General features: G+C 50.1%; 1 protein-coding gene across 1 annotated transcript in view; it reads left to right on the top strand.

Annotated features, from left to right (window-relative positions):
- Positions 1 to 22,101, top strand: part of SIAE (sialic acid acetylesterase) — a 1,017,559-nt gene that overhangs the window by 769,811 nt on the left and 225,647 nt on the right. Inside the window, exon 8 of the mRNA XM_069224521.1 lies at positions 312 to 466. Within this exon, the coding sequence (XP_069080622.1) occupies positions 312 to 466 (155 nt within the window). The remainder of the gene's footprint in view (positions 1 to 311; positions 467 to 22,101) is intronic.

Genomic DNA, 22,101 nt, shown 5'->3' with positions numbered 1-22,101 from the left:
AGGCATCCACATGGCTATATATGATCCTGATGTGATATAAGTAGTCGAACTTTAATCTGGGGGAAACCTTTTTACAAAAATTACACCCGCACCTGGGCAGGGTGGAACCAGTTGGGGCGTGGAGAAGGCGTTTTTTACTTGAATCTCAAAATGGGTGTGTGAATTGTTACGGGAAATTTCTTCTTTGTGTGAACCGAAAATGTTTTTATTTTAGGCAGATGTTTTTTTACAGTTATTAAGAACAGCACCAAAAAAAGTAAATGCAATTCAGTTACTTCAGCAATCACTTATAAATCACATTGTCTTTTCAGTTATCTACAAACCAAAAGTCTGAAAGCAACGACAATTTTCCAATAATTAGATGGCATCAGACAGCTGATTTTGGATATGCTCCTAATTCTAGAATGCGAAACACATTTATGGCTGTTGCTATTGATCTCTGTGATGAGACATCGCCATATGGCTGGTATGAATACAAATCATTAAAAAATATGTTGTTTTTTAATTATTGTTTTTCAGAAGTTTTTATTTCCTCGTGCAGGTAGACACCAATGACAGTTTTATGCCGTATTCCATAAATTGTGATTAGTATCAGTTACACAGTTTACACAAAATGTATCCTGTAAATCTTTTGAAGCCATCTTCATCATATGCTTTCGGTGTTTGACGTGATGCTCAGATAATACATAACAGAATTATGGTACTATATTAATTTCATAATAACGTATAAAAACAAAGAAATACAAAGCGAAATGTATAATTTCCTATGGTTTTACTTGTTACTGTGGTACCTGCTATCATCCAGAAAGAATATATTTTTCACTGTCAGAACGCTCGAGCCAACGTCATCAATTTCTCCTAGCCTACTTTTACAAATTCTTTAATAAAATATTGTTATATTGTTTTTAAATTGTACGTATTTTATCAGAAGAAATAATTTCTCACATTCAATCCCTCAGTAGATGATTTTGCGGTTGATCCTTTGTTTATCTAGTAGTGGTTTCACTAAAGTCCTTGATGTATTATTGCTAGATCGCAAACCAGCGTGTGAAAATTGCACACCGAATCTTTGCAAACTGCTTAGTAGGTTGCAGGTGCAGCTAATATACCAGTTGGTCACAGTGCAAAATTGATTGGTTCAGGCAGGAGGCACGTCGCCACCCATGGTGATGGAGGTCTTAAAGAGCCAGCAGCACTTCATCTCTGCATTTGTATAGAGAACAATATTTCGTTTTTAAAGGAGCTGTGTTCCTTTAGGGAATAGGTACTACTTAAAAAAAAAGACATTCTTCACGTAGGGTATGGTTCAGAGGACCCTCTGAACCACTTGTAGGAGGCTGGCTCTCTGTACAGCATACAAAAAAGATGTGCGCTGTGCAGAGAGTACAAGCAACCCCACTTTAGTATCCAGAAGTTAAAAGCAGACCACCTAATGCTCTGTTTTTGTGGTTGTTTGGGCGAGCAGTTTGGCTTATCTTGGAGATGTGCTGCGCATTTGTTGTACTCACAGTATCAATAAATGTGGACGCACAGAAGAATAACTCAAGACCAATTTACCAAAATACTTCAGATTTTTATAAAATTTGTAAGATCAAGATCATCAATATGCGGTAAGTACTTCTTTTGTTATGATTTTTTAAAGTTTAGCAAAGATAGTCTTTTGTGCATACTTACGTACCAAAGGAATGAATAGGGAAAACTTTACAAATGCATATGAAATCAGGCAATGCTCTCACAAGTGTCACCTTCTATTTTTAGGCTGAGGTAATTGAGTTGTCCTGTGAGCCAGCCGCAGACGTTTGGGTGGTTCCTCGTTCAAGCAGGAGCAGTGGCTGAAAGTCTTGGAGCTGGTGCACAACGGAGAAGGGGAGCACTTGGAAACACACTGCACAGGTGGATTTAAAGATATGTCTAGGACCCCTAGAGCACAACTGGTGCAGGGGCCAGGGAGGCCTGATGCAGTGCAGATTGGGCAGCCAAGAGTCGTGCATCTGGGAGTCCTTGGAGCCAGGTGCAGGTCATTTTGAGGGTACATTGCAGGTCAGCAAGGCCACTCTGGGGCATGGTTTGTGGGTGTTCTGAATTACCATGACTGTTATTTGCTTCTGATCCTGTCTTTGGGTGCAACAGGCAATGGTACATCTCAGCCCCTGGAGGTCGCACTGCCACCAAACTTGGCATACTGGCAGTGTTTGACCTCTTTGTCCATCGGTGGAATTTGGTCTGGCTTCTGGGTCCGGATCATTGGTCAGCAGCCGGTCAGTGAACTGGACTTCATCGGTTTCTTGTTTTCAGGTTCAGGAGGGTGATATCTTCACTCTGAAGGAGATTCTTGGCAATTTGCAGAAGGCTGGAGGTGCTCTGGGGGTTTCCAGGTGACACCTTAGAGACGATTGTCAAGTCCTTGGAGCGGCAGTCAGGGTTTGGAACCTTTTTCTTCTTGCAGCAGAACTTCTGTTATTGTGCCTCGTGTCTTCTTTGTTCCTGGTCTTCTTGCATCTGTCAAATCTGATCTGCATGTCTAGCGATTCCCCTTGAATATTGCATTTAGTGTGTGTTAGGGGGAGTACCTGGTAGTGGCCAATAGGCCAACTAGCTTAGGGTGGCTACACCCACCATCTGACCACTTCCTGTGGGAAGGGGCCACATCCCAAACCCTGATTGGCTATTTTTCTACCATCCTAGGTATAGGGAAATGAAATGGAGTGGTCACCTCCCCTGCCACACATGAGGGGTAGTGCAGGCAGAGAGGGGACACTCCTTGTACTCTGGCTAAGTCTTCCCACCGGTTTTCCTGCTCAAAGTGGGGGGAAAATATCTGGGTGACCATCTGCTGCTAGCAGCAGAGGCGTGGGTCAGATTTCAAAGACGATAAGGCCTTTGAAGCTGTCTGCTTGTGCAGGATGCCTGCCTGGGGGAAGGAGGTGTGTAGAAGGCTGGCCCAACTTATAGTGGGTACCTGATGGTACTCACACCTTGTGCCAGGTCCAGCTATCCCTTATTAGTAGATTAGTACTGTTCTAGCAGCTTAGGCTGATAGAGGTAGCTATAGAAGAGCAGCTTAGGCTGAACTAGGAGACACGCAAAGCTCCTACTATACAACTTATATCATATAGCACTATATCATAAGAATCCCAATACTCAGAGTTACTCAAAATAAAGGTACTTTATTTTAGTGACAATATGCCAAACGTATCTCAGAGGATATACTCCCCTAGGAGGTAAGTAATATACACAAAATATACAGACAACCAAAATCAGGTAAGTAAACAGTTAGAAAAGTACTGCAAACACTGTAGAACACAATAGAATGCAATAGGAGACACTAGGCCTAGGGGCAACATAAACCATATACTCCAAAAGTGGAATGCGAACCAGAAATGGACCCCAGGCCTAGTGTAGTGTGTAGAGGGTCCGCTGGTTGTGTAAAAAAACACTAAGGGTGTCCAAGATACCCCACCTCAAGACCCTGAAAAGTAGGAGTAAAGTTACCCTACTACCCCAGAAAGACAGTAAAGTCGAGATAGGGGATTCTGCAAAGACAACAACTGACTGCAAAGGACTGAAGATGGATTCCTGGACCTGAGGACCTGCAAAGGAAGGGGACCAAGTCCAAGAGTAACGCAAGTGTCTGGGGGGGAGGGGGGGGTTCAGGAGCCCACTAAACCCCGGATGAAGTTGCAAAAGGGCTGCCTCCCGGTTGAAGAAGCTGAAGATTCTGCAACAACGGAAGGTGCCAGGAGCTTCTCCTTTGGTCAGAAGATGTCCCACGGCATGCTGAAGGATGCAGAATTGTTTCCACGCAGAACGACTGCAAACAAGCATTGCTAGCTGCAAGAGTCGCAGTTTAAGATAATGGGTGCTACCAGGGCCCAGGAAGGACCAGGAGGTCGCCCCTTGGAGGAGGAGACAGAGGGGGTGCTCAGCAACAGAGAGAGCCCACGCAGAAGCAGGCAGCCTCCGCAGAAGCACTTGAACAGGCGTTCAAGAAATCTGAGCACAGCGGTCGTCTCAACACAACAAAAGAGGGTCCCACGGAGCTGGAGGTCAACTCAGCGAGTTGGGCAATGCAGGACGGAGTGCTGGGGACCTGGGCTGTGCTGTGCACGAAGGAAGTCTTGCAAAAGTGCACAGAAGTCCTAGCAGCTGCAGATCACGCAGTACACAGGATTACTGTCTGATGTGGGGAGGCAAGGACTTACCTCCACCAAATTTGTCTGGGTCACTTGGATCCAGTTCCTGTGTTCCAGGGACCACGCTCGTCAAGATAAGAGGGGACCCAGAGGACCGGTGATGCAGAAGCTTGGTGCCTGCGGTAGCAGGGGGAAGATTCCGTCGACTCACAGGAGATTTCCTCTTGGCTTCCAGTGCAGGGTGAAGGCAGACAGCCCTCAGAGCATGCACCACCAGGAAACAGTCGAGAAAGTCGGCAGGCTTAGGTGCTACACTGTTGCTAGTAGTCTTCTTGCTACTTTGTTGCAGTTTTGCAGGCGTCCTGGAGCAGTCAGCTGTCGATCCTTGGCAGAAGTCGAAGAGAGAAGTGCAGAGGAACTCTGGTGAGCTCTTTCATTCGTTATCTGACGAGAAACCCACAGGAGAGACCCTAAATAGCCCTGAGAGGAGGATTGGCTACCTAACCAGGTAAGAGCCTATCAGGAGGGGTCTCTGACATCACCTGCTGGCAATGGCCACTCAGAGGTCTCCATTGTGCCCTCACACCTCTGCATTCAAGATGGCAGAGGTCTGGGACACACTGGAGGAGCACTGGGCACCACCCCCGGGGGTGATGATGGACAGGGAAGTGGTCACTCACCTTTCCTTTGTCCAGTTTCGCACCAGAGCAGGAGCTGGGGGATCCCTGAACCGGTGTAGACTGGTTTATGCAAGGAGGGCACCATCTGTGCCCTTCAAAGCATTTCCAGAGGCTGGGGAAGGCAACTCCTCCCCAGTCCTTAACACCTATATCCAAAGGGAGAGGGTGTAACACCCTCTCTCAGAGGAAATCCTTTGTTCTGCCTTCCTGTGACTGGGCTGCCCAGACCCAAGGAGGGCAGACACCTGTCTGAGGGTTGTCAGCAGCGGTAGCTGCAGAGAAAACCCCAGAGAGCTAGTTTGGCAGTACCCGGGATCCATGCTGGAGCCCCAGGGATGCATGGGATTGGCACCGGAATACCAAATTTGGCTTGGGGGGACAATTCCATGATCTTAGACATGGTACATGGCCATGTTCGGAGTTACCACTGTGAAGCCACATATAGGTATTAACCTATATGTAGTTCATGCGTGTAATGGTGTCCCCACACTCACAAAGTCAGGGGAAATTGCCCTGAACAATGTGGGGGCACCTTGGCTAGTGCCAGGGTGCCCTCACACTTAGTAACTTTGCACCTAACCTTCACCAAGTGAGGGTTAGACATATAGGTGTCTTATAAGTTACTTAAGTGCAGTGTAAAATGGCTGTGAAATAACGTGGACATTATTTCACCCAGGCTGCAGTGGCAGTCCTGTGTAAGAATTGTCTGAGCTCCTTATGGGTGGCAAAATAAATGCTGCAGTCCATATGGATCTCCTGGAACCCCAATACCCTAGGTACCAAGGTACCATATACTAGGGAATAAGGGTGTTCCAGTGTGCCAATCAGAATTGGTGAAAATGGTCACTAGCCTGCATTGACAATTTTAAAAGCAGAGAGAGCATAAACACTGAGGTTCTGGTTAGCAGAGCCTCAGTGATACAGTTAGGCACCACACAGGGAACACATATAGGCCACAAACTGTGAGCACTGGGGTCCTGGCTAGCAGGGTCCCAGTGACACATATCAAACACACAGACAAATAGGGTTTCCACTGTGAGCACTGGGGTCCGGGCTAGCAGGATCCCAGCGAGGCAGTAAAACACCCTCACATATACTCACAAAGAGGACAAAAGTGGGGGTAACAAGGCTAGAAAGAGGCTACCTTCCTACAAGGTGTAACACCTCCACCCAGGAGAGACTTTGTGTTCTGGCTCCTGAGAGCAGAGGCCCTCACCCCAGGAGTCCAGGCATGTGTCTGGTGGTAGAAGGCTGACTAAGACCAGTGAGCAACCATGCCAGAGCTAGTAGGTTTTGCAGTAGGCACCTCTAAGGTGCCCTCTAGATGCATTTTACAATCAACCCAACACTGTCATCAATGTGAGTTTATTATTCTGAGTTGTTTGATACCAAACAACCCAGTATTCAGAGAGGCCATCATGTAGTCGGGGAATTTGTAATGAACAGTTTCCAGCACATGAATTTGTTATGGCTTGCCTGTACACTTACTATGTCTTAAGGTTTTGTAAAGACACAGTAGGGGCAACTTTGCTCATGGACATATAGGCCCTCACACGCATTGTAGTGCACCCTGCCTTAGGTCTGTAAGGCCTGCCAGAGGGGTGACTTACCTATAGTGCATGCAGTGTTAGTGGACATGGCACCCTTGGTGAGTGCCATGACAAGTTTTCAACTTTTAAATACAACTTGTCATGCATTTGCAATTGCAGTCTGCATGAGGCTGGTGTGGGGCCTACCAGAGTGGCACAGTTGGTGCTGCAGCTCTGGGGAGGGTGTCTTCAATACCCATACCCTAGGTACCAGGGGTACCATTTACTAGGGACTTAGAAGAGAACGGGAAGTGCCAAACATAGTACAGTTTTGGGGACAGAGATATGGCCCTGGGAGTCTGTTTAGCAGGGGTCCAGGGCATTTACAGTTCAAACCCACATCATGTTCCAGGCAAAATGTGGGGGTACTACAACCAAATCCCAGCTTTCCACACCACTGTCTGCTTCCCCGGATAATACCCCTTAACGTAATCCAACTGGAAATCTGTCCCATCTCTTTTCATGCCCCTCCGAGTAGCAACTTGGAAAGAGTCACAAAAGCTGTTTTTTACAATTCTGAAAGAATTGTAAATGCGCTCTGTTCATTGTTAAAAGGTGACGCTTTCCCTTTACCCATGCTTGTGCTCACTTTGAAGAAAATGTAATACTTTAATGTTTCGAATTCATTCACCTGTACATGATATTTCCATCACTGCTATAATTTGACTTATTTGGGTGATGCTGTGTGTCACTACAATGTCATACTGAATAAGTATATCCTCGTATTGCTCACTTGTCAAAGTCCGTTAGGCCTTTATTTGCCTTGTCCCGTTCTGCCTCCCTTGAAATGTTAGCAGCTGAAGAAGGTTAAGTAAGTTATTTTCCTTCTACTATGAAAATATTGTGTCACTCGTTGACCATTGTTTTGTTGGTGTTAGGTAATTTGTCCATCTTTCAATTATCACTTGCAGAAGATTCTTGGTGGTGGAAACAGTTTGGGCCTAATTATGAGTTTAGATGTTATTTATTGCATCTGATAAATATAACAATACCACAGGATTAATTATTTATCAGGTGCAGTAAATAACACTTATTAAGAGTTTTTTGGGGACTAATATGTGAATTTTGGTGTTTAACGCACCAAAATCCGCATGGTACGGTAAATACCTTAACTGTTGAGGTGTTTAACACATCTCTTAATTATCGGATGCGTTAAATACACCCAAACTTGTAATTATGACCTGTGCATAAACAGGAGTTTGCGCACGGTTGGAATTAACTAACCCTCTCGTAATCAGGCCCTAAGCCTGTGTAGACCTACCAGAAGATCATTTTTTGGTGTTTAGATTTGGTTAGTACATTGTCGAGGTTTAATTCCATAATGCTCTTCTCAGAACCATTCTCTTTAAATGATCGAGCACTGAGTTTGTGCTTGGTTACTTTGTAATACACTGTCTAAGTTGCAGTTTCTCTTTCACCTCTTCCACCTTTTTTCTTAACCCTTCCTTAGTGTATGTATATTTTGCATCTGCCTTGGCAGACACAGGATAGATATTAAAATGTTGGTTAGAGTAGAAAGGAAAGTTTGATTGGAGAGGACTAATACATTATTATGACTGGGGCCTATAACAGGTGTGTGTGTGTAGGCCTTGTGAGTCTGCGTAGACAGGCACCAGTTAGGGTAGCAGCTGCAGTGGTATTAGACTGCTTGCCACTCTTGGTTAAGGCTAAGTGTGTTAATGGTGATGGGAAGGGCTGTAAATTGCATACAGAAAGAAGTGGTGGGATTGTGGATTTGGAGCTAGCTGGACATGTTATGAGAGTGACTGCATTGACCTCTGTGGACAGACAGGTAGGACTGGCAGTGGAGCGCGTGGCCTTTGTGCGAAGCCTTCACTGTGCTGGCAGGCTCTGCGTGATGCAGAGATGGCGGAAGCGGAGCTATTAAGATTAGTGGCAGGCAGTACAGGACAACCAGTTGGAGGGGAGGAGCATGATCGGGCCAGCTAGCGTATAACAAATTAGCAAGGAAAGAATGGGGCTTAGTGCGCTCATTTAAACGCAAAGGATAAGGTGATTGAGAAAAGAGAATGTGGAGTGGACAAAGATGAAGTGATAATTGAGCTGGGAGTGAAGTAGGAAGCAGATGGGCGAGATCAGTTGGAAAGAAAGAAGATCATGGCTGATAAGAGGCAGGTAAGAGGGAAAGAAGCCTGGGCAATACAGAGGAGGGTGAGGAGATGGTTGCCTTGTAAGTGAAGTCAGGGTAGGGAGTTGCTAGAGTAAAAGCAGGATAGGAGGGAAGAAAGCTAGAAGTATAGGAGAGCAGAAGGGAAGAGGGGATGGCGGCAAGAGGAAGATGTACGTAGGTGCCAGAGAAAGAAGAGTGCACAGGTAGTCAACGAATGCTCCTGGGCTGCTGGTAGGGGTTCCAGGTACTAAAACCTTTTTGGCTGGAGTGGCTAAGAAAGAGAAAGATCTGTTCTGGCATGTCTGTGTGTGGGGCGGGAGGGGAGGTCAGTGATGGTTTCCAGGCACTGGCATATTTCAAGATGGCTTATGAGAGCCAGTATGGAGAGAGAGAGAGAGAGAGAGATTTTGTGTGACCTTCCACCACCTCCCAACATCAAAAGCAGTTTCCAGGAAGGACATTTGGAGTGTGAATGTTGTGAAAGAAGTAAAGGCGTAGGGCACAACAATGAGTGTTGGAATGGTGGCGGCAGCATACAGGGCAGTGATCCGTAGGAGCAAACAGATCCTTTTAAACTGTGTCACTGTTGTGAGGCCTACACGCTCACTTACCTTTTTAAGGTTCCACTTTCTGTGTGTTTAACTCACCCTTGGCTTACATAAGGTGGATATGGAGTGCTGCGGAGCATAGGAGTAGTCACTCTGTGCTGGATGTATGTGTTCCTGGGAACGGTACAGTACAAGGGTAGAGCAGTGCTGTGCAGAACAATGGTTAATGCATGTACTGAGTATATGTATGACTATGAGAAATACATTTCATGAGAGAGGTGTAGTGCTGTGCAGTGAATGTGCAATGAAAGCATGTGTTAGGTGTATGTGTGTGAGAAGTACAGTACAGGAAAGGTGAAGCATTGTGCAGTGCACATGTTGATTATGTGTGCTGGCAGTGTGTTTCAAATAACACACCCTGGTAAAGTACAGAGAGACTACAGTACTCAACAGTGTGGCAGACGGAATGTGTGTGCTGAATGTATGTGTGTCTGTAGTGGCACAGTGCATGGAGGTAACAGTGCTGGACAGTATTTGTGCTGTGAATGCACTCTGAGTATAAGTGTGCCTGCAATGGTACATTAAATGGAGGACACTGGGCTCCATTTCAGGAAGCCCAGGCCTGTCTAGTGAAGACATGAGGATTAGAGGAATCTCCAGGACAGATGTGTGTATTGCTGCCTTCCTGTGAGCAATGTGGGACACACACTGGAGAAAGGGAGGAAGAAACCCCTCATTACACTTCAAAAAGCAGCTGTTGGATTCAGTGATAGATCGCATGGAACAGGCCTGGGACACATCTCAGGAAGAAGACGGGGCTGATAAGGGAATCATAAAGAGTGGGAGTTCAGGATTAACTTTTTGATGCACATGTCACTGTGGCTGACATCTAGATGTGAACTCTGGTCACTTCAATGAACCCTGTTGTGGGTATATCAGCTTCAGAGTCTTTCCTGCTGTGACAGACAAGAGTGAAGAAGAAAAGGACACTTCAAAAGAAACAGAACCTCAACATAAACCCTCAGTGATTCAGACCCTAAGTCACATTTGGTGCCTAGAAAAGGACTATAAGAAGGGAAGGTTGGGACCCCAAACTTTGTCATCTGCCTGGCAGCCAGACAGGCTGTGTGAGAAGGGAAAGCTCTGCAAGATTTTGCCTGTGAACAGGCCTGGGGCCAAGGCCTTCTAGTCTCCCTCCTGGTTGAGAGGACATCACCCAGGGAAACCAAGACCACCTGCCCTGAAGCACCAGTACCTGCCTGTTTGTGAAGACCAGAGTGTCCTGCGAGGAAGAGGAGAGAGTTGGAGGGGGCGGGGACCAATTGGGAGCCCTATCAAGAGGACTCCCTGAGCGAGGTCTGAGGGAACAGCTGTGCACCGATCAAGTCTTTGCCCATGTGCAGTGTTGGCTCGATGACCCCTGTATGCCAGGAGAGGCCAGCTGTGTACTAAGTGCCCCGCAGGATTACCAAGCCCATACCACAGCATTATGGTGACCCTGTATGCCAGAAGGGTGCACTGTGGAAGTTATTGCTGCAAGAGTGCTGAGACTTGTAACCACCATGGTGGAGGCGATTGTAACAGAGGAGTTTGCACTCCATTTGCAAAGTACCTCGGATACCCTGTATGCCAGGAGTGTCTGCCAGTTCCAACATTGGCAAGAAGTATGTGCCATCGCCCAAGGAAAGACTAAGGCTGCGTTTGCTAGGTTAAGTCGGCACAGAAAGAGCAGCCCCAGACTGACCCCAGACTCCAGTCTGAAGCTGAAAGACCAGATTCCCCCTTTCTATCCCATCTAGGTAAGATTGACTTATCACATTTTTGCAGGCTGGGAACATCTTCAATCACTAGGAAGCCGACGGCACACTCGGGAAGAGTGTTATCATGTGCACTGTGAACAGCCTGACTTCTGTGGAGAAGATCAGAACTCTAGTGTTCCCACAGTCAGGAAATTAGACCTGAATTCTACATGTGCAGCAGGAGCAGGTAAAACTTGTACTGGGCGTGTGAGGCCCCAGGGGACTTGCTGCTGCCAGTGCTGCAGCACCATAGATACTTTTGACTAATTCTTAAAGAGTCAAGGAGGAACTCTTGAGTGCGACCTGGTAGTATGCATTCCCTGGATGCAGCCACCAATGAATGGGGAATAACACCGACCACGTTAGACGGGAGGGGGTGGGAAAGGAATTTGCCTGACAAACGCTAGAGCCCGACCTCAAGGAGATTGTTTTGTTGCTAATGAATGTCATTATTGCTTTGCATGTGTAGAGTTAGAAATAAAATACTTATTTTTCTCATAAAAACAACTATTTGACCGGACATTAATTCACTGATAATACTGTGTGCACTTTGAGTTATGAGTTGTGTTCACTATCCTTTATCTTTACTTCACCCCAAGGGAGTCTTTCACTGCTCATCCACAGCTACCACTGAGAGTCAAGTGTAGAAGGGGTACTTGGTCCAGGTGCGTCACCCTCCACCCCCCACAAGAGGGAGGGAGTGAATAGTGAATTGTGGCTGCAGTAGATGGACCCAGATGGACATAGTTCACTATACCAGCGTGAACTGTTCAAAACAGTAAGGGGGTCATTACAACCCTGGCGGACGGTGTTAAAGCTGTGGAAATGCCGCAAACAGGCCGGCGGACAAAAAAAGGGAATTATGACTGTGGCGGAAACCGCCAACAAAGACAGCCACTTTAACACATCGCCCGCCACGGCAGTACAGACAAGCAGTGCGGCGGTTACCGCCAACAGACAGACGGGAGACAATGTACCCCGCCCACAATATTGCAACCCGCCAATCCGCCACTTTTTCCGGGGCAGATTCACCGTGGATAAAAACACAGCAGAAACAGCTTTTGCTATGGGAAAACGCTCACCTGAACACATCCCACAAGGAACGAGGACTCCATGGACCCGGAATTACAAATACTCCCTGCCCTTGTCTTTCTGCTCCTCTACGAACAACAGCTACGTAGGCGCAGAAGACACCAGTGAGTACTGCACCTACGACACCGGGGAGGGGAGAGGCAAAAGTTAGGGGGACACCCACCAAACACCCCCACCCTCGCATATTACAACATACACACCAATGCATTCACAAAAATCACAAGAACAACCCACAAGCCCCCCGGAAGAATGAAAAGACAATGCAAAATTCGGTCAGACATTAAAATGTGCCAATATACATGTCATACAAAAATATACAGATATATATTAGAAAATCACTCATAATTATATACAATACGAGAAGTAGTGCAGATATGTACACAACAATGTCCGTGCACCAACAGTCCAAAAATGCATGGGCGAGGCCCACAAACGACACCTGACCACAATCGGAGAGAACAGTGCCGGGGCATCAGATAGAAATACTACAGGCACCTCAGGGGGAAGGGAAGGGGGGGCACCTCAGCCAGATGAATGCAAAGCCAGATCCACGACGGGGCACCATGCCCATTGAAGTATCCTGGGAGTGCAAAGCCACAGTCTCTCAAGTCTCTACAGTGGGTGGGTTGCCCACTGTACCATCCTGGGGAGTGCAAAGCCACAGTCTCTCAAGTCCCTACAGTGGGTGGGTTGCCCATTGTACCATCCTGGGGAGTGCAAAGCCACAGTCTCTCAAGTCCCTCCAGTGGGTGGGTTGCCCATTGTACCATCCTGGGGAGTGCAAAGCCACAGTCTCTCAAGTCTCTACAGTGGGTGGCTTGCCCACTGTGCCATCCTGGGGAGTGCAAAGCCACAGTCTCTCAAGTCTCTACAGTGGGTGGCTTGCCCACTGTTCCATCCTGGGGAGTGCAAAGCCATAGTCTCTCAAGTCTCTACAGTGGGTGGCTTGCCCACTGTGCCATCCTGGGGAGTGCAAAGCTACAGTCTCTCAAGTAGATGCAGTTCTCTACTGGTACTGGGTGGGACTGGTGCCCATACTGGAGGAGTCTCCCTGTGAAAGTTCATGTCCTGTCACTGTCCCAGCTGCACATGGGATAAGGATGCCTGATGTGGTGGCCTTTTCATTCCTACACGGTGCTTGCCCTGTTCAGCGGTCTTAACCATGGCGGTCTTTGCCCTGTTCAGCGGTGCTTTGCCATGGCGGTTCTGGACTGTTCAGCTGTGCTTTGCCATGGCGGTCTTTGCCCTGTTCAGCGGTGCTTTGCCATGGCGGTCTTTGCCCTGTTCAGCGGTGCTCTGACATGGCGGTTCGGGACTGTTTAGCGGTGCTTTGCCATGGTGGTCTTTGCCCTGTTCAGCGGTGCTCTGACATGGCGGTTCGGGACTGTTCAGCGGTGCTTTGCCATGGCGGTCTTTGCCCTGTTCAGCGGTGCTCTGACATGGCGGTTCGGGACTGTTCAGCGGTGCTTTGCCATGGCGGTCTTTGCCCTGTTCAGCGGTGCTTTGTCATGGCGGTCTTTGCCCTGTTCAGCGGTGCTTTGCCATGGCGGTCTTTGCCCTGTTCAGTGGTGCTCTGACATGGCGGTTCTGGACTTTTCAGCTGTGCTTTGCCATGGCGGTCTTTGCCCTGTTCAGCGGTGCTTTGCCATGGCGGTCTTTGCTCTGTTCAGCGGTGCTCTCACATGGCGGTTCGGGACTTTTCAGTGGTGCTTTGCCATGGCGGTCTTTGCCCTGTTCAGCGGTGCTTTGACATGGCGGTTCTGATACCGACATTGGTGTGTGGGATGACGATCTCTACACTGGGCATTGGTGTGTGGCATGACGTTCCATCATTGCCCAGCGGGGCTGTGGCAGCCGGGGCCCTCCAGGGCACTGACTCCAGCGGTGGTCTCCTGACCAGTGACGATACTTGAGCCCTCCTGGGCTGTGACTCTGGCGGTAGTCTCTGGACCAGTGACGATACTTGGGCCCTCCTGGGCACTGACTCCGGCGGTGGTCTCCTGACCAGTGACAATACTTGGGCCCTCCTGGGCACTGACTCCGGCGGTGGTCTCCTGACCAGTGACAATACTTGAGCCCTCCTGGGCTGTGACTCCGGCGGTGGTCTCTGGACCAGTTACGATACTTGGGCCCAGGATACTTGGGCACTCCTGGGCTGTTACTCTGGCGGTGGTCTCTGAACCAGTTACGATACTTGGGCCCTCCTGGGCTGTTACTCTGGCAGTGGTCTCTGGACCAGTGACGATACTTGGGCCCTCCTGGGCTGTGACTCCGGCGGTGGACTCTGGACCTGTTACGATACTTGGGCCCTCCTGGGCTGTGACTCCGGCGGTGGACTCTGGACCAGTGACGACGGTGCTGGCGGTTGTGTCTGGACCGCCGGAAATGATGGCGCACTTCTCCGCCGTGACACTCACAACAGGCTGGCAAGACTTCCTCTGGACCTTCCCCACCTTTGGTGGAGTCACAGCTGACTCACCAATCCCCTTCGAACCCATGTCAGTTGTGGTCTTACCAGGAGTCTTAACACGGACCCGTCGTCCACTCTCCAATTTTAGAGCTTTTACCTGGGGTGGGCTGCCAGTGCTTCGGCTCCGGGTCCTACTGCCTGCCCTAGTGGCCGGTGCACTCCACAATCCCTGAACACGCACCACTGGTATTAGAGCCTTTTTGGCTGAGGCGCTACGACGGGACTGATGAATTGGAGGGGGGGGTGGGGGCAAAAAGGTCAATTTTACAGAGGGACAGTTTCTGACGAACACTGGGATGGGTAGCTGGAGGGGGTCTGGGAGTGGAGGAAGAGGAGGTGGTTGTCGGAGGTGTTACTTTAGCTGTTTTGGGTGCAGGTACAGGAGGCTGTTGTGAGGTGGATGGATGTTGGGTGAGTGATTGCCGGCGTTTGTGTACTTTGGGAGGGGGCGTCACAGACACACTGGGAGAGGACACAGGGGACGTGTAGATGGCAGTGGAGGTGGTGAGTGCAGGTGAGTGGCTTGTGGTGCTGGGTGTCCTGGTGCGATTCCTGGTGCCTGTAGATGTGGTGCATGCAGGTGTGTGTGTAGACGAGACTGAGAGGGAGGAGGGAGAAGAGGAGGAGGGGGACACAGTGGAGACAGTGGATGTTGCTGTGTCTGTATGGGTGTGATGCTTGTGTGAGTGCCTGTGGGATGTGTGGTGCCTATGTTTGCTTGAGCTACTTTTGGGTGTTGACTTGTGTGCATGCTGGTCTGTAGGTGTGCTTGGGATGGGCTGGGGAACAGGGGATTGGGTCTGGGTGGAGGAAGTTGGAGGGGGGAGGCTCGACACAGGGACAATGGCTGCCATCAGTGCTGAGGCCAGAGATTGCAGGGTTCGCTGAAGGACAGCCTGGCCAGAATAAATGCCCTCCAGGAATGCATTACCGTGTTGCAACTCTCGTTCTACACCCTGGATGGCATTCACAATGGTAGACTGCCCAACAGTGAGTGACCTGAGGAGGTCAATGGCCTCCTCACTGAGGGCAGCAGGGGTGACTTGGGCAGGGCCTGAGGTGCCTGGGGCGAAGGTGATGCCCACCCTCCTGGGTGAGCGGGCAGGGGCAAACGCTGAGGGGCTGCAGGGAGGGCGGTGCTGGTAGGGGAGGTGGCGGCTGTACCTGTAGAAGTGGGGCGCACAGATGGTGCCGCCACCATGGGGGAGCTCCCATCGGCGGATGAGTCCGTGTCGCTGGTTGGTGATCCGGTGGCCGACGTGAAGCTCCCCTCGCCCTCCGTCCCACTGGTGCATTCAGAGTCCGTGGTGTGGCCCTCCATGGCCATGTGGGATGCAGCTCCCTCGTGCTCCGGTGCCACTGTACCTCCGCCTGTTAATGCTGATGTACAAAAGGACAGGGAGAGCAGGAAAAGGGGGGGAGACAGAAGAACAAGAGTTTTAGTGCATGGTATTCCGCTACCGTTGGCGGACAAGACAGACGCAGCAGCCCCCTGCAATATGCCGTGCTCCTGCACTCTGCACACGCAATTTCTGGGTTATGGCCTACATGGCAATGGTGGACATCTGCGCACATGGATGCCACAGGGGCAAATATACCTCGACTTGGCACTCTGCTGAGGTGGGGTTGAGTGCCACATGGCCTACATTACGGAGGGGCCTTGCCTACCTAACTCGCCCTGGCCTAGGGACACCCACAGCCCACCTCCCCCACCCAGACACCTCCACTGCACGCAAAGTCCGCAGAATGAGGTTGTACTCACCCCCTTGTGTCTGCTGTGATGTCCTCAAGCGTCCATCCAACTCCGGGTAGGCCACCGCCAGGATCCGGAACATCAGGGGGGTCATGGTGCGACGGGAACCCCTCCCACGTTGGGAGGCCATCCCCAGCTGAGCCTCTGCCGTCTTCTTGCTGCAGCGGCGAATGTCCTCCCATCTCTTCCGGCAGTGGGTGCCCCGTCTCTGGTGGGCCCCCAGGGCCCGGACCTCCTTGGCGATGGCACGCCAGATGTCCCTCTTCTGGTGGGCGCTGACCTACATGACATGCACAAGGGAAGAGGAACAGTCATTACCAACTGCACCGTCTTCGTGAGTGGCCCCCTCCCTACTCTGGCCATGTGGCCCATTCATTTCCATGCATTAATGTTCTTAGAACTCTGCCCCCTTCCCTCTTCCACCCAGCCCTCTCCACCCAGGCCTAGCCCATACAACGTGCTCCCTGTGTACTCACCTGTTGGTCTGGAGGACCGTAGAGTAGCGTGTACTGGGGGAGGACCCCATCCACAAGTTTCTCCAACTCCTGTGCAGTGAAGGCAGGGGCCCTTTCTCCAGACGCAGCAGCCATCGTCGCTTCCAGACCGAGGTCACAGCAGCACTAGCAGTGTAGGTCTTCTCCTGTCGAAGGTCAGGTATCTAGTGATTGAACAGATAGAAAATGGTGGTGACGTCCGCGGCGGTGCGCATCATCACCGCCGGCGCACCTTTTTATTGGCTCCTGGGACCCATAGGGTCCAATGTTAACCAATGCAGCATTGCGCCGCAGTCTACGACCGCCTACCGCGACGGTGTGCAACGCCAGTGCAGTTACCCCACAATCCCATTGTCCCAGTTTAGAGGTCAGGCAGCCACCATTTCAGGGGCCCACATGGCTTCATTTACTACTGCGTCACACATAGCTAGGCCTACACTCAACACACATACAGGAAGGGTTTTGTGAGTGGTGTAGTCTTGTGTGTAACTGTGGGTACATACCTGGAGGAATAGTGACTGGTTCTTCGCTGTTGTCCTTGGTAGGCACCGTCAGCTGGGACATATGAGAAGATGGCAGAATCCTCCGGTGTACCGACCGCTGGTGGACCTGTTGACAATGGAAGAAAGACATGTCATCGTCACCTACCGGTTTGACCATGCCACTATCCAGGAACTATGTACCCAGTTGGAGCCAGACCTGATGTCACCGATCCGCCATCCGACTGGAATCCCCCCTGACGTGCAGGTGCTGTCAGTGCTCCATTTCCTGGCAAGTGGGTCTTTTCAGACAACAGTGGCCATGGCATCAGGGATGTCCCAGCCTATGTTTTCCAACGTGCTGTCCAGAGTGTTGTCTGCCCTGCTGAAATACGTAAGGAGATACATCATTTTCCCTCAGGTGGAGGATTTGCCTACAGTGAAGGGTGACTTCTGTGCCCTTGGACATATCCCCAACGTCATAGGTGCCATTGATGGGACCCATGTAGCTCTGGTCCCCCCCCCCCCCACAGGAGTGAACAGGTGTACAGGAACAGGAGGAGTTATCATTCCATGAATGTCCAGATGGTCTGTTTGGCAGACCAGTACATCTCGCAGGTAAATGCTATGTTCCCTGGCTCAGTGCATGATGCCTACATCCTGCGGAATAGCAGCATCCCTGATATGATGGGTCAACTCCAGAGGCACCGTGAACGGCTATTGGGGGACTTTGGTTACCCCAACCTTTCCTGGCTATTGACCCCAGTGAGGAATCCCAGGACCAGGGCAGAGGAACAGTACAATGATGCCCATGGGCGGACTAGGAAGGTGATCGAACGCACCTTCGGCCTCCTGAAAGCCAGGTTCAGATGCCGCCATATGACAGGTGGATCCCTATTCTACTCACCGAAGAAGGTGTGCGACATCATCATCGCCTGCTCCATGCTCCATAATTTGACTTTGCGACGCCTGGTGCCTTGTCTGCAGGAGGATGATCCAGATGACGGTGTTGTAGCAGCTGTGGCGTCTGTGGAGCCTGTGGACAGTGATGAGGATGAAGCTGAGGAAGAAGAAAACGACAACATGGAGTCAGTCATACAGCAATATTTCCAGTGACACACAGGTGAGAACATTTTCTGGTTTAACATTACATTAACTTTCACACGTCTACCTCTATCCTGTTTGTCAATTTCAATCACTATTTGTTAACTGAGTTGTACCCTTCCATTACGGTTTCACAGGTGTGGTAACCTACATGTCAACTGCTTGCATCATTCAAGGGATGTGTGACATAGGTATGTTAGCCTTACAGGTACAGCCATTATGACACTGTCATTGATAATACAAAGTACAAAATCATAGACTGACTCCAGATTGTTTTGTGTTTCAAGGGTGTTTATTTAAGTGCTCAAAAAATGAAGGGGGGTTGTAAATTGGTGATGGGTGATGGTGGAGGAATGTCCATGGCAGAGTCCAGTCTATTAGTCTCACAGGTGCACTGCCCATCTGGGCATAGGAAGTAGAGCTGGGGCAGTTCGAATACGGACAGGGTAACAAAGTGGGACAGTGGGAGGACAATCAGGGTGGTCTTATTTCCTGGCGGGGTCTTGCCATCTTGCTCTGTCCTGTTCCTGGATCTCAGGGACCGCTTGCGTGGTGGTTGTCCGTCTGCAGAGGGTTGGGTGCTGGTGTGGTGGTCCTGTGGCGGGGCGTCCTGTCCACTAGCGCCGGCGGAGGTGGTAGGCATTTAATTGTCCTGGCTAGTGTCAGGGGCCCCTTGGAGTGCCACGGTGTCCCTCAAGGTCTGCTGTATGTCCTTCAGCACCCCTACGATGGTGCCCAGGGCGGAGCCGATGGTCCTGAGCTCCTCCCTGAACCCCAAATACTGCTCCTCCTGCAGCCGCAGGGTCTCCTGCAACTTGTCCAGGACCGTCGCCATCGTCTCCTGGGAGTGGTGGTACGCTCCCATGATGGAGGAGAGGGCCTCGTGGAGAGTTGGTTCCCTTGGCCTGTCCTCCCTCTGTCGCACAGCAGCCCTCCCAGTTCCCCTATGTTCCTGTGCCTCCGTTCCCTGGACTGTGTGCCCACTACCACCGCCCCCAGGTCCCTGTTGTTGTTGGGGTGGTGGGTTACCCTGGGTGCCCTGTAGTGGTGAACACACCGCTGATTGACATGTCCTGGGTAGGGAGGTTTTGAGGTACTGGGTTTTCAGAACCGGTACTGATCCGGTAACCCAGCGGTGCGAGGGTACACCCAAAGACCTCGGGTACTTTCCTGATTCAGACCACAGAAACTCAGAGTCTTCTAGGTGAAGTCAAAGATCGAATTTATTGGCTGCAGCCAAGTGACAAGCGTCCTAGAAGTACAACAGCACGGTTTGTATGTTCTCAGGAGACTGTGTTTCAATGCAAAGTCAGGTTTCCATATATATAGTTTTTTAAGCTTCAGGCAAACATTCTTGACATTTTGGTTGGTCATTCACATGTTTTCACTACAAAGGAAAAAACAGTGTCATGATGAAACCTCATATTTCATGTCATCCAACCCATAATAAATTACCCGGCAAGGCCTAGTATTTTACATCAGATAAGTGTGGACCCCCAATAAAAACGGGCACCTCCGCCTCGTAAAGTAAGAAGAAGAAAAGAGCAGGTGCAGGTGTGAGCAAGATTAGGCAGGGTCTGTGAGCGATAATAAGGGTTTTATGGCATGGTGTGCCTTGATGCTATCTGATTCGGCCACTGGGAGAGGGACTGACCAAACAGGTTTGGCCTGAGGCAATGGTTCCAGCTTGCCCAGGTCAGAGAAAAGTCAATCAAGGTGTACGTGTCCTTGGAATCAAATCTGACTGTATTATAAGCCTATGTGAGGGCAACTTTTAAAAATGGCTGCCGTGTATAAAATGGGAGCCACGAGTCCAGGACGAAAATGGCGATTTCGAGGTGAAAACGCTGCTGGAATTGAGCGAAAATGCTCATGCTTAGTGTACTAGTCATTATCGATCTTTTGATACTAAAATCGTACTGCTGTGGCAAAGTAAATTACATGGGTCCAGAATTTTTAGAACCACAGTTTGGGCCCGCTGGGTGGGTGCTGTGCTGGTGTTACCAGAGGGTGGAAGGTCGGTGTTGGGCTGTGCCTGTGCAAGGGAAACCGACTGTCCTGAGGCCCACGATGGTCTGGGCTGGTCATCAAGATCCAGTAGGGCAGAGCTGCTGTCGTCACTGTGGGCCTCTTCTGGGGGTGGAGTGGTGTTGTCTGGACCCTCTGGTGTGGTGACGGTCCTTCGGGTTACTGCAGGGGCATAAGAGCATGATTATTGCATGTGTGTGTGTAATGGTGTGCAATGGGTGGGTGTGCGTGAACCCCAGTGCAAGCATTCCTGTGTGGGGGCTTGTGTGATGATGGTTGGGGGGGGGTTCTGGGTATGTGCAGTGAGCATGCTTTGGTGAGGGGTGACCATGCTTAGTTGTGTCATGCAGGGCTTGGTGTTGGGATGGGTGGTTTGTGTTATTGGTACATTAGTGAGGAGTTGGAGTGATAGGGGAGGGGGTGAGGGTGGGGGTGTGTGATAGCATGCAGGTAGGGTGGGGGATCTGATAGTTAAGATTTGACTTACCAGTGTCCCATCTTCCACCGACTCCTCTGAGGCTCTCAGGATGCAAGATGGTCAAGACTTGCTCCTCCCATGTTGTGAGTTGTGGGGGAGGAGGTGGGGGTCCGCTGCCAGTCCGCTGTACCGCGATGTTGTGCCTGGAGACCGTGGAACGCACCTTCCCCCGTAGGTCGTTCCACCTCTTCCTGATGTCCTCCCTATTTCTTGGGTGCTGTCCCACGGCGTTGACCCTGTCCACTATTCTGCGCCATAACTCCATCTTTCTGGCTATTGATGTGTGCTGTACCTGTGAGCCAAATAGCTCTGGCTCTACCCGGACGATTTCCTCCACCATGACCCTGAGCTCCTCCTCAGAGAAGCGGGGGTGTCTTTGGCGTTTCATGGGGTGGTGTGGGTGTGGTGTGGGGTGGTGTATGTGTTGATGAGTGTGGTGAGTGTAGTGGTGTGTGGTGTTTTGAGCGTGGATGTTGTGTGGGTGATGGTGTTGTGTGCCTCTGTGTGATGGGTTTGTCAATTGCTGTGCTGTCTCTCTGGCCTTCTTTCAGAATTTCTGGTCGTAGGGGTTTGTGGGTGATGTGGGTGTGTGTTTTATATTGGATTGGGTGTGTGGGAGTGTTGTTTGTATGTGTATCAGGTGTGTATATTTTGAATTGTCCAATGTGGCGGTGTTTTGGAGATGTGTGTGTATTTTGAGCGCGGCGGTGTGTACCGCCAATGGAATATCACGGTTGAAAGACCGCGCGCGTGGATTCGTGGGTCGTAATAGCATGGGCGTGTTTCTGTTGGCGTGGAGGTGGAGGATTTGTACCGCATGTTTATCGCTGACCTTTGGTGTGGCGGTGTTGTGTGGGTGTCTGAATTTCGGCGGATTCTGAGATGTGTGTCATAATAGCTGTGGCGGTCTACCGCGGCCGCGGCGGTGTATTGGCGGCCTTCTGCACGGCGGTAAGCGACTTTTACCGCCAATGTTGTAATGACCCCCTAAGTGTCTTACCAGTCCACTACTGGCTCTTTCTGGGGCATCCCAACCAGACTGGGTTTGGAGGGTGTACACTTGGATAGTTACTGGCAGAAAGAGAGTGTTGGTTGTTCAGTATGGATCAGTGCATTAGAGCCTTTCACAAGTTTCTACATGAATGAACCAGATGTGGGAAAGAAACACCCAGTGGAAACACCCAGTGGTTCAATATTTTGAACACATTGGTTTTGAGGCTTGTATGGGATGGGGTTATTAATTTCTTGGATGCAAAGACTTTTCCTCCTAGAATGCTAAGCTCTTTTCTAGGTATTTGCAGTACTTTGTCCTTACGCTTCTAT

This window comes from Pleurodeles waltl, chromosome 3_1 (genome assembly GCF_031143425.1).
Source record: "Pleurodeles waltl isolate 20211129_DDA chromosome 3_1, aPleWal1.hap1.20221129, whole genome shotgun sequence".
Taxonomy (NCBI): Eukaryota; Metazoa; Chordata; class Amphibia; order Caudata; family Salamandridae; genus Pleurodeles; species Pleurodeles waltl.
This window is presented reverse-complemented; position numbering and strand designations above follow the sequence as displayed.